General features: G+C 55.0%; 1 protein-coding gene across 4 annotated transcripts in view; it reads left to right on the top strand.

The window, feature by feature from the left end:
• CAMSAP3 (calmodulin regulated spectrin associated protein family member 3) overlaps positions 1 to 12,514 on the top strand; it is a 47,032-nt gene that overhangs the window by 28,753 nt on the left and 5,765 nt on the right. The window contains exons 4-13 of one of the 4 annotated variants that reach the window (XM_081180572.1): positions 680 to 778; positions 1,422 to 1,454; positions 2,446 to 2,493; positions 4,244 to 4,382; positions 4,537 to 4,676; positions 5,224 to 5,317; positions 6,834 to 6,885; positions 8,716 to 8,789; positions 9,890 to 9,962; positions 10,160 to 11,888. In XM_081180572.1, coding sequence (XP_081036698.1) covers positions 680 to 778; positions 1,422 to 1,454; positions 2,446 to 2,493; positions 4,244 to 4,382; positions 4,537 to 4,676; positions 5,224 to 5,317; positions 6,834 to 6,885; positions 8,716 to 8,789; positions 9,890 to 9,962; positions 10,160 to 11,888 — 2,481 coding nt within the window. The remainder of the gene's footprint in view (positions 1 to 679; positions 779 to 1,421; positions 1,455 to 2,445; positions 2,494 to 4,243; positions 4,383 to 4,536; positions 4,677 to 5,223; positions 5,318 to 6,833; positions 6,886 to 8,715; positions 8,790 to 9,889; positions 9,963 to 10,159; positions 11,889 to 12,514) is intronic. The other 3 variants (XM_081180573.1, XM_081180574.1, XM_081180575.1) reach the window with 3 other exon arrangements.

Raw genomic sequence — 12,514 nt, 5'->3', positions numbered from 1 at the left:
TTTTTGGACACAAAAATCATGTCAAAAAACTGGGGTCGTCCAATAAATGGATAGTGGCATGGGAGGAGATGCCGCTTAGCACGGGGAGCGATCTGGGGGCACTGGCTGGCGGCATGCAGCTTCCCCCAATGCCGCTGTGCATGGGAAGCACTCCTTGGATCGTTTCCCGCGCGCACAGCAGCATCAGGGGAAGGTGCCCTCTGGCCAACCTGCTGGCTGGTTAGAGCACAACTTCCCTCGATGCTGATGCGTGAGGGAAACACTCCCTACCTGTGTGCAGGAAATGATCTAGGGAGTGTTTCCTGCCCACAGCTGCGTAGGGGGAGAGGCTTAACAACTTTGGGCCATCTCCCCTCATTTTCTTAAAACTGAGTCCCCCTAAATAGGGGGGGTCTTATACATGGGGGCGTCTAATAGACGGAAAAGTACGGTAGTTCCCAAATGCCGCAAACCCAGAAATGCCTGTTCTGGTTTGCAAACTATTTTTGGAAGCTGAACATCCAACGGGGCTTCCGATTGGCTGCAGGAAGACAATCAGAAGCCACGCTTTGGTTTTTGAATGTTTTGGAGGTTGAACGGACTTCTGGAACGGATTCTGCTCTACTCCAAAGGTATGACTGTATTTATAAAAAGCAAAACAAAAAACAACAACGGCATGCTCCTTGCTTCCTCCCTCCAGATCATCCACAAGATACAGCAAAGCAGCGAGCAGGAATGCACTCAGCGGGCTGCTCCAGGAACTGACGGCCAGACCCAGGCCTCCAACAGCGGTCCCAAGGTGCGTTTGCTTGCCTCGTGCAGCTTCCTTCTGAATGGAGCAGGGAGGGAGCCTGGACTTGTGGCGTAGCTGGAGTGGGAGGGAGGGAGGCCATTTGTGGGCCCTGCCCCAGTAGCTAAAGCGTGGTGATGGAAGGGTGGCTTTATCCATGCCGGCTTTGTTCTGTGTACAAGCCACACCCTTTCCCTCCCGCTCTTTCCTTCGAAGGTAGAATTTGCTTCCTCCCTTCTGACTGACTCCCTGCCCCCCAACTTTAGCTCATGTTTGGGAACTCCCTGCACCCCAAGGATTCCCTACCTCTCCCCCTTGTAAATCTGCTGCTTCGCCCTCCTCCTGTGAGGTGGCCTTTGTCTGCTTTGTCCTTGCTTTGTGGGCAACCAGAGACCCTTGACCTCTCCCCCAAATCCATTCTGTGGGGCTGGCTTACTGGCTCTGTTGGCCAGAATGGTCAGACCATATTGAGGGGGGCGGAGGCGGGTTGCCTGCCTGAGAAGCTGCCCCGTTCATGTTCCCGATGGGCCCAATGACGAGGCCTCATCCCAGCCCAAGCTGCCCCTCCGGCTTCCTGTGCTGCGAGTGCGATACCGTCACAGTGTGTTATGTGACAGAGCTGTCTTTTTCTGCATCTTTTCCTCTGCTTCAGTGTCCCACAAGGTGGTACTGGAAACTGGTTCCTGTAAGTGGGTGGCTTTACTTATTATCTCCCTTCTGCTTTTGGCTCCTGCGCTGCATGCCAGGGGGACCCAGAGCAAAGGATGCTGGGGATTTAGGACCTTGGAGCAGAGATACCTGAGTGTGTGTGTGTGTGTGTGTGTGTGTGTTTCAGTAAGGGAAAGGCTGAGGGGACGACATTGCCCTGCTCCCTGTGAGATGGGCACCTGCCTGAACTTTAGGGAGATTTTGAGGGCAGAGGGGACCCTGTCCCGGGAGGAGGAGGAGGCGTGTTCCCACATGAGACACCAGCTGCTGGGATGCTGGTATATCCCAGCATCCTTTGTTCTCATCTCCCTTCCCTCCGCAACCCGCTCCTGCTTTGCTCTCTCTTAGCTCCGCGTGTTGGGGCACATGAGGGTTGGGTTCTGGCGGTGGCGGTGGGTGCTTAACGGATCTCTTCTTCCTGCCCTGAATAACGCAGCCTCCTTGGGGTTACAGGTGCCCTGGGGTCTAACGGACAGGCAAGAGGGACTGCCTCAGAGATCAACCGAGAAGCCCCGGTTTTCATTTGTGCAGAGGGGTTAAGAGACAGCCAGAGCAGGGCAGCTCATGCCTGGAGCTGCCAAGTAGGAACAGCATGCTAGTTACATGACATTCCTTTATTCCCCCCTTCTGTGTTGCCTTCTGTCCCCCCCCCCTCCCCGCCATTTGCTTGCTGCCCAGCTGTACTCAGTGCAGCCGAGAGTGCGGACTAGTCCGAACTTAGGCCTGGATGCTACATTTCATTTAGTGTTCAGGAGTGTGGGGTGCTCCGGAAGGGAGAGAGGGCTCTCTCGGGAGCCCCAGGCGCATGCTGGGGAGGCAGAAAGCTAGGCCTTGGCTAGGCCTTCCCTGCAACCCCCTACCCCATTCCCCAGCCTTGTAAGGCAGCAGCAGCAGCCCTTCCCTCCTCTCTCCTCCCTCCTTGCGGGTGCATTGATCAGGCTCTCTCTTTTCTTTGCTATTGCATCCAGCATGCCATCGCTTTTTGTTTGAAGGAGTCGGGGAATAAGCCTCCTGTGGTAATGTATCCGTCGGCGCGTGCCTCCCACCGCCCGCCTCCACCACCTTGCCATCCACCCGGGTTGCTGTTTTCTAGGACTTTGGGCCGTTCCTGCTGCAATGGGCCTGGGCCGCCTTTCTCCCCTGCCCCGCAAGCTGCCAACTTGCCTGGGTCTTGGAGAGGCGAGCTTCCCCCTCCGCTCTGGACGTTTTCCAGGGTCCTCCTCCCTCCACGTTCAGAGCAACCAACAGCCACCTCCAAGGGCTCCCCCCAAATGCCCACAAGAGACCTGCCATTTGCCCTCAGTTCTTGGGAGTTCGCCTCATCTCGTTGCTCACCCTCCAAACACAATCAGCCCCTCGCCTTTCCAGAGCCTGCAGAAATCCGGGGTTGCATTTCTTGTTTTTGTTAGACACTCTGGTTTTTCTTCTATTTTAGGACGTTTAGTGTGGGGGCGCCCACCGACTTTTCTCTCTAGATCTGTAAGGTGTCAGGAAGGGAAAGATGTGGGTGCAGCCATCAGCACAAACCCTCTCATTACCACCACTGCCCACCAAAACTCCTGTGTCGAGAGTTGACCTGTTGTGACCACCTCCTCCCTTGGCTCCTTTTGGGTCTCTCCTGGACTGGCAGGTGGTGGGCGGGGGGGGGGGGAAGGCTTGCTCCATTAATTCTTGGCTTCAGCAGTGGTGGAGGAAGGGGTAGAGCATCTGTCAAGCTGGTCTCCAGAGCTTGCTGTCTACGGCCAACGCTTTCCCACCCCCAGGGATACGGCCCTTTCCCTCTGAAACCTCCCTCCAGCTCATTGCAGCAGGAATGGAGGTGCCCCATTTGCCTCTCTCTCTTTTTCCCCCCCTCCCCACCCTTTTTTATTTTTTGCTGGCCTGCTGGGTGTCTGTGCCTGTTTGTCTGTCTGTGCACCCCTCCCCCCCTCCCTTTGCCCTGTGCAATGTCTGCGCACGGCCTGCCCTGCTCTGTGTGTGTCTCTGGTGTGGGGGCTGCCTTTTGTTGTCTTGTCTGCTGTGTCCTGGGGTGAGGACAAGCATGTTTCCTTGGAGTGGGAAATGCAGTTATTTAGCAGGACTGACTTGCTGGCTCCTCTGTCTTCTCTCCTACCCAGGGCAGACCCCCGACCCCCCCCCCCCATTTAGCATCCCCTCACAGCCATTGTGGCGCTGCAGCCCACTGGGCCTAGCACTAGGCCAGAACCTCCCCTTGGAACATTTGTGTGGTGGGGAGAGTGAGGGGAGCTGGCAGCTGGTCTTGGGGGGGGGGGGGTCACTCAGAGCTGCTACAGAAGGGAGAGTGTCTCCTTTTCTCCTCCTATGCTGGCTGCTTCCTCCTCACTTCCCTCCTGCTTTTCTCCTCCTTGGCTGACACAGAGGGACTTGTGCCTTCGAGGGACTCGCTTGCGCCCCCTCCCACCCCCGCTTTATATCCTTTGCCTCCCTCCCAGCATGCACTTTGCTCTTGGTATTGGGGCAGGGTGGGGGAGGTGTCATATTTTGTGCACACATATTCTTGGGGTGGGAAAGAGGGTGTTAATCTTGGCTGGTTCTTCACCCCCTGGGTATTCCCAGGAAGAATTCCATGAGGGCTTCTGCATGGTGGTGAAGTTGAGGGTGGGATGGAGGAGCTTAGGGTGTGAGGCCCTGGACCGAGAGGAGGCAGGGGGTGCATTTCTTCAGGCTTTTTCAAGTGTCCCTTGTGTGGGGACCAGCTCCTTCCGTCGCCGTGTTGACTTCCTCCTGCGTTTCTGCCCTGCACAGATACGCTATCGGAAGGACAAGGCGCTGCCCAAGCAGACTCCCTGCTTCCCTGCCATCACTGGCATGAAGGACCTGGCCAGCGGGGGCGCCATTGCTGCCACCATCCACTACTACTGCCCCCAGATTGTGCGCCTCGAGGGTAAGTCGGTGCTCTGGGTCCTGGGTGGAGGGATGGGGCAGCTGCTCGGAGCTTGCAGCCGTTGTGTGTGCATCGCCTCCACTCACAGGTGTGCGTATGCACATGCATGCACCCCACACGCTGATGGCTATTGTGTGCTTCCCTTGCCCGGTAGATGTGTGCCTGAAGGAGACCATGTCGGTGGCAGACAGCCTGTACAACCTGCAGCTGATCCAGGGCTTCTCTGCGGATTATTTGGGTGGCTCCTGCTTCCTCTCCTTGGAGGACCTGCTATACATGCCACCTATGCTGAGGGTGAGTGCTGGCACTGGGCAGGAGGTGGGGCAGTCCTCCAGCCCCTCTGTACCTCTAGAGATGAAAACATGGCTGTCCTGGCTGCAGTATGGGAAGCCCTGCAGAGCTTCAGGGGCCGAGGAGCTGCTTGGAAGGAGCCCTGGCATGGCAGAAGGAAGCCTTGCTCCGTGCCCCGTGTGGCTGCTCATGTGGAGCAAGTGGGGATTAGTGTTTGGTCTGAGTGTCCAGCCTGCCTTGGCCCTAATGAGCCTTGGCTGGGGCCTCCGGCTGCACTAATTGGAGGCTGGTCGTGCAAGAACAATGAGGCCCTTCTGCAGTGGGTGGCAGGGCAGTGCTGGGGGCGGGGATTGCGGTGGGTCAGGAGACAGACGTTTTAGGCACCAGGAAGAGTTCTTCTCAGGAGTGCTACCTGCAGATGGAGATGGTGGAGCAGAGACTAGGTCCTCTCCTCCCCCTTGTTCTCTGGACCCAACTCTGGCTAAGTGAGGGGAATGAAGGCTGCTTCCTCCACAGACTATTTGGCTAACTCATTTCCCTTCAACCCCAGATAAACGTCGGGGTGTTCCTGGCAGAGTTGTTCCTGTGCTTTGAGGTGCTTAAGCCTGACTTTGTGCACCCAAAGGAGCTGCCTGGACTTCAAGGTAAGAAGGTGGCAGGTGTGCTTGTATGTCTGTGGCACCCAGGAAGCTGCCCAGGTTCACGGGCTCGCACTGCTTCGGCTTGCTCCTTGTTGTGTGTAAACTGCCTGCTACTGCCTCTCTGGGGTTTCAGGCCCAGAGCCTTTCCCCCGACCTACCTGAAGATGCTAAGGATGCTGGAGTCTAAGATATGGCTGCCCCCACCCTCCACACCTTATTGGTAGCAGTTAGCTTGAGGAGCATCTAACCCAGGATAGGAGTGGGGCAGTCCATTCCCAGCCTGCAGAGCTGTGCTGTTTTTGGTGTGTAGTATTGCAAGATACTTGTGGGTGCATTCATTATGGGCAGACTCTTGTATTTGGTATATTATGTGCTGATAATTTCTATTGTGCTGAACAGGCAGAAAAACCCAAACGATCTTCCCCAACTCCCGAATAACTTAACACCCACCCCCAATTAATAATTGTAGCATATATGGCAAAAAAATTTTTTGGTATACTTGTGAACGTGAGAATTCTGATTTTTGAGGTATATGGAATGCTGGTGGGATAATTAGAGTAGAGGAGGGCGCACAGTCGACATGGGAAGATAAAGGAAGAAGTGCAGAACATCTTAATTGCAGCTGTATCTAATTGTTTCTGAAGACATTATTACTAGTTGCATGCTTTCCAGACATTTTGCAAATCTGGGGCCCACGTGCCTGCTTTTTCTTAATTTTGAGAATGAAAAGCTTCTCTTAAAGCTTTAGGAAATTTGTCTTGCACAAGTTATCTGTTACAGTTCGTACAATATTTTGGACTAGATAATTGGCAATCAGGTCCTCCCTTTTAAGGGGGAGATGGAAAGAGGGTATAGCATATGCCTCCCATATTACGTGGTATAAACCAAAGGTGACTGGTCTGTTTGTTTCACACCTTATAGCCACTTTGATCTGATTAATTGAACAAACATATTCTGCCTGTGGAGCATCAATGGATCCTGTTACGGGATTTAGATTGTGCTTGCCTTGGCTTTATCTTGACCAGCATTCACGGCTTTTCCAAATACTTGTTAAAACCTTGGCCCTTCCTGGAAAGTTTGCATTTTGATGTTGCGAACACTTTTCTGGTCTTCCTGCAAGAAAAGATACCTTTAACTCCCATTGTGCATTCTGTACATCAGGTGGTAAATTGCATGCCTGAAAAATAAGGGAAAGTAAAGGCTGCGCTATAAAGCCTGTCTGTGCACACAGGTATTTGATAGCAGCCTATCACCGTCACACTTCCCCCGCCGCCCTAAATCAGTTATCCCACTGAGTAAGTGGAGCAGAGGCATGGGATGCTGGGAGCTGGCATGCTCTAGCCCTGGAACAATGGCCTCCTGTGTGAGCCGAGATGGGAGCAGGTTCCTCTCCTGCCCTTTGGTACACGTGGTTGGCATTCCCACCCTTTCCTGACCTTCTAGTGACTTAATCCTCAGCATGAGCACTCTGCTCCCTTCCCCTCTCGGCTTGTTCAGTAAAGTGGCTGTTCTCTTCCAGATTCCCCTGGGCTGAATGACTCCCTGACGCCCAACAGTGGGAACAACAGCAGGTAAGGGAGCCTCTGCTACTCTCACCACCGCCACTTTGAGCCTGAAACCAGGCTTGCCCTCTCTTGCCCATGCTGGGAGTCAGATTTGGATGCTGTGCTTTGCAAGGAAGGTGTCTGTGGGCTGCTCTCTCTCTCTGGTGCCTCATTCCAGAGCTAGGATTTTGTAAATGGATGAAGATGTAGGAGCATGAGAAATTGCCTTATGCTGAACCAGACCCCATTAACCCATCTCTCTCAATATTGTCTACACCAGGGTTTCCCAAACTTGGGTCCCCAGCCGTTTTGGGACTACAACTCCCATCATCCCTAGCTATCAGAATCTGGTCAGGAATGATGGGAGCTGTCGTTTCAGACAGGGAGCCTCTCCCAACCCTACCTAGAGATGCCAGGGATTGTCTTCTCCAGGGCACCAGTTCCCTACCTTTTCACCCACCCTGCTTTCTGCCATGTCAGCTCCAGTTCCAGCTTATAAAATGAAGCTGCTTTAGCACGAGTGTGTTGCTATCACTAGCTTCCCTGTCTGGCAGCGTGGCTAGCCAGTCTCCTGTGGATGAATCAAAGCTGTTGGGAAGCCTTAGACGGGAGTCATGTCCAGACTGCTACCTGCAAGTCCACAAGCCATGATGTTGCTGACAGAGGACTCCAGGCAAGGAGCCTTTGGCTCTGAACATGTTGCTGGACTCCAACCAGCAACAACCAATGTGGCTGCTGGTCAGGAATGATGGGAGTTGTACGCTGCTGGTGGCTTAACTGTGCCCTAGTGCTCAAAAACCATGAATCCCTTTAGGAATAGCTAAATATTGTCTCTTCAAAGGGGCAATGTTGCTATTGCAGCTGACAGAGGTCTGGGAGAGTCCTTGAGGTCCTTCATGATTTCTGTGCTGTTGACATAAGAGTCCTTGCTTTCCTTAAAAAAAACAAAACAACCCCACTCAGCAACTTGCTCTTCAGATGTGTTAGTACTCTGCCACAGCTTGACTTCCCCCCTCTCTGCTTGCCTAGGGGGCCTCTCCACATATTAATATTAGACAGTCTTTGGGGAAACGTGATCTGGGAGGAGTTATTCCTGCAATCAGGGTGGGGAGAGCTCCTTATGTTTTTTGTGGTGGCTCATTGCCTCCTTATGTTTCAGGAGGGTTGGACCTTCCTTTGCTCTGGGGAGAAAACTGTGTCCCTGGCACTTCTAGTGTGTGAGTCGGGTGCTCCCTTCCTCTGATCAGCTGTAGCTGCTGATCAGGGGAGTCTCTGTGGTTTACCTGGATTGAGTTGCACTGGTGGAGTAAAGGGGAGAGCACTCTGGGCCAGAGCAGCTGCTCTCCCTTTGCTCCAGGCCAGCAGAAATTGTAGTTCTTCTTGCAGGGCAGGTGGGTGGGTGGGGGTGTGACTGGGCAAGCTTCTGATCTTTAAAGTAGGCACAGCTTTCCTCCCATGTGCAAGTTATGGGAATGCCTTTAGGCAGCAAATTAAAGGAACTTGTTCCTGCAAGTCTGTTCACTTCATTTGCCAAACGAATGAGCGGAATCAACACTTAGCAGAGTGCCTACATGTTCCACGTATAATGTAATGCAGTGATTCTAGTGTTGTGCAAATTCCTTCTTGGGTTTCTATCACCCCTCCCCTTTAAAAAAACAAACGCAACAACCCACACCAAACTAGTCCTATTTCCTCAAAGGACTAGCTTTCAGCACCCAGTTTCCCTCTGCTGACTTCGCTTGGATTGTGGCTGGAGACCTAACCAGTGTGCAAGCAGCATCTGCTTCTCTCTGTGTAACAACAAGCTTTGTAGCAATGTTCTTAATTTGATCTCATCTCTCCCCCCCCCCCCCGTAGCTCCCCAGTTTTCAGCTTCCGCCACCCACTGCTGCCTGGAGGGCAGGCACAGTCTCCACTCTGTGGTTCTTTAGGTAAGATGCTGCTGCTTTGTCTAGTCTCTCCCCCCTCCCCCGGCCACTACAAACCACATACAAGCTGTGGGGGAAGAAAAGGAGTCCTTCAGTTCTGTTGGGGGTAAAAGGTTAAGCAAAACACATGCAAGTCTCTTGGAGATCCTTCTTAAGGTGTCATGATCATGACTGTAGGCATCCCCAGGGGCTTGTTTCTGTGGTTTCCCAAGCTCTTGGTCCTGGATAGCTGTTCAGCTTTACCCAGCAGCTGCTGCACATTTCTCAAGAGCACCAGAGCCATAGTATGCCTGCCTTAGATGGCACAATTTTAAGATGCTTTGGTAAAGGCGCAGTATGCTAGATTTCATTGCATGAGTAAGGGTGAGCTCTATTGAACCTCTTGTAAGGCAATAAGGGCTGCAGTTTGTGCAACCAGAGAGGGGAAAGCTCTGCCCTTCTGGATGCTTTGAATCTCCTCTAACTCCCATCCGGCCCAGCTGGCATGGCCCAAGGCCAAGGACAATGGGAGTTGTAGTCCAATTATGTCTGGAGGGCTGCAGGTTCCTCCTTCCCGGTTTACACCTGGAGCTTTGTTTGTGAATAGGCATGCACAAAATTGTGCTGGGTAAACTGGCCTATCATGGGAAAAGATCATTCTGTGAAGGCAGGTTTTAATCTACATCTCACCTCAAGAGATGGCCCTAGACAGCCTGAGATATATCTGACGTCATCGGAGTTTGTGCTGCTGACGTCGTGCCCTCGTGGGCCTTTGGTTTCCTTTCAAACACATGCTTTGTGAAGGATCCTTGTCAAAGTAGAGCGGCTCTCCTTTTGTGTACTTGCTCCTCCTTGTTTTGTCCCCCAAGGACAGCCTGGGCCAACGTGGAGCCCTCCAGATTTTTTGGGTTCTCACTCCCATCAGCCAGAGCAAGCATGGACAATGGTCAGCAAGGGATGGGAGCTGGAGTCTGAAGCATCTGGCAAGCTGCTTGGATTCCTCTCACTCCTTGAGTTGAGGGCCTTGACTCCTGCCACCAGGATGTCTCTAGGACAACCCCGCTGTATCTTCTTGTTCCTCTGCTCTCTTGTTCCTCTGATTTGGGTCCTTTTTGTGTCCTTAGGCTCCTTGCATCACTCTACATCCATGTCCCATGTTGAGGGCTTTGGTAAACCATGGAGCAAGAAGCAGCTCAGGTGAGGAGCACGGGGGGTGGATTTCATATGGCCAGAGGAGGGGACAACTTCCCAGACCTCTACTTATCCACTGACTTGGGATACAGAGTTGTGAGAAGCAATACCAGCAGGTTGTGAGTGGAAGGTGGGCTTGGAATGTCCCAGCTTGTCCGTCCTTCTTCTGCTCCTAATCTTACCGCTTTGCTCCGCTTCCCTAGCCACCCGTTGTCGCAGGCGGTCTCCTTCAGCATCCCCTTTGGCTTGGACAGCGATGTGGACATTGTGATGGGGAACCCGGTGGGCATGCTGCGCTCTGTCAGCTCAGACAGCCTGGCCCCTGCCCTCTATTCCTCCTTGCCTCGCTCCCCGCGCCCCCGGTCCACTGACGTGGTTGAGGCCCCCAATGGCTTAGTGACAACACCGCTCCACGGGGCTGGACCCAAGGCCCAGGAGGGGCTGGCCCTGGAAAACGGGCTGAGCGACGGCTACCCCGACCTGCCTACCATCGAGGAGGCCCTGCAGATCATCCACAGCAGCGAGCGCCTGCTCCCCGAGGGAGCGCCCGATGGCTTTTACCTGCACTCTCCGGAGCCGCCGAAAACTTCTGTGCCAGAAAAGGTACCCATGGCAACTGTTTACCGCTGCCACAATGGCCCCCCCAATGGGGCCGAGCCAGCCCAGGATGGCAGCTTAGACTCAGACGCCGAGGAGCCCACGCGGGCCCCTGGCGGCCCCGACGACTCCACCTCGTGCGTCAGTTCGCTGAGCTCGCAGCCCGACAGCACGGCTTCGTCCGCCTCTGGCGTGCGCATGACCAGCTTCGCGGAGCGCAAGAAGAAGCTGGCGGCGACAGACAGCAAGTCCAGTGGGATCAGCTCCGAGGGCTCTGAAGTTGGGCCTGTCCCGCCAGACGAGAGCCCCGCCCAGAGCCCCGCCCTCAGCTCAGAGATGAACCAGCTGGGGGCGCGGCTGGAGGAGAAGCGCCGGGCCATCGAGGCTCAGAAGAAGCGCATTGAGGCCATCTTCACCCGGCACCGCCAGCGCCTGGGCAAGAGTGCCTTCCTGCAGCTACAGAAGGCCCCCGATGCCCAGGGCCAGTCGGAGGATGGCCGGCTTGCTCTCGAGGAGCGGCTTGCCCAGCTGGAGGCCGAAGAAGAGGCCGGAAGCCCTCGGGCCCGCCTAGACAACAAGCAGGTGACCTTTTCCCCGGAAATCACCAAGGGCGGAGCGTTGGACGAGAACCTGGGCGACTACAACCGGGCGGTGGCCAAGCTGAATACTGCCCTGAGCTCCCTGCAGCTGGACATGCAGCGTCTGAGCGATCAGCAGCAGCGCCTCCTGCTGGATAAGAAGCCGAGCGTGCAGGCTTGGGTGATCCCAGCCCCAAGGACCGGCCGTGAGGGGGCTCCTCCCCGCTCCTCCCTGGAGCTGTCCTCCCCATCTCCATCGCCCTCCCCTTCCCGCAAGTCCCGCTCCCCTCAGCCCACCCCTAAGAAGTCTCCCGCCCCGGCTCCGCCCAAGAGCCCCCGGCACACCCGGCCAGTGGAGCTGAAGCTGCCCCCCCTCACGCGGGTCCTGACGCCTCCCCACAACGTGGACACCCTCCCGCACCTCCGCAAGTTTTCCCCCAGCCAGGTGACCATGCAGACCCGCTCCTCCCTCCATTTTGCCGAGGACGAGGAGCTGCCCGTGCCGGAGGCCCAGGGGAACTTGCGGCCCGTGGCCTCGGTGCCCCCTCAGGGGGGCAATGGCCGTGTCTCGGGGGATGGCACCAGTGACGTCTCCTCGCCCAGCGACCGGCGCAGCAGCCTGATTGAAATCCCCTTGTCCAGCCTGAAGGGGGAGGAGGAAGACGACGATGCAGATGGCGACGACTCGCTGGAGGGATCCATCACCGAGGCCCTGGACTCCGAGCCGGCCCGGGCTGGCATGGGCTTCTACTTCAAGGTAAGCGCTTGAAGCGGAGACTGCTAACACTCATGGTGGGCATTCTGCACTTTCTATAGAAGAGCTTTTGGAGCATGGGCAAGAGGCAGCTGGGTATGGCTAGGCGCTTGGAGCCAGCCAGGGCTAGGCTGGACTTCAGGTGGCTGGGCTGCTTCGCTCTTTCTTGGCTGGCTCAAGGTAATAGGAGTAGGCGGCCTGCAGTGGGACAGGGATTCCAAGGGGCCCCGTTTGACTGGCAGAAGCGTATGCAGAATGTACAGGTGGGGTTGCTGAAGCCAAGTGCTCGAACAAAGACACTGTGTATGTGTGTGTGTGCAACTTAAAATGGGCATCTCCTTTCTGAGATCCTTGTGTGTCAGGGAAGATCTTTTTCCAGACGTGTTTTTTCTACTGGGCTTAAATCACACCAGCTGCTGCTGCTCTCTAGTGGCAATGCAGATCTCTGCAGCATCTTGGACTGGCCCAAAGATAGGACCATAAGCATGAGCTCCAGAAGCAGAGCTCAGCCTCGAAGAGAGGATGGAGTGTGGGTCATGTACAGAATGACCTCGGCCAGGTTGACTTGGGATTTGCAGTGGGAGTTTGAGGTCTCAGTTCCTGAGCTTTCTGCCAGTTTTGGACCTCAT

This window comes from Podarcis bocagei (assembly GCF_964188305.1).
Source record: "Podarcis bocagei genome assembly, chromosome: 2".
In the NCBI taxonomy this organism is placed as follows: Eukaryota; Metazoa; Chordata; class Lepidosauria; order Squamata; family Lacertidae; genus Podarcis; species Podarcis bocagei.
Note: the sequence above shows the minus strand (reverse complement) of the source record. Positions and strands in the feature narration are given on the sequence as shown.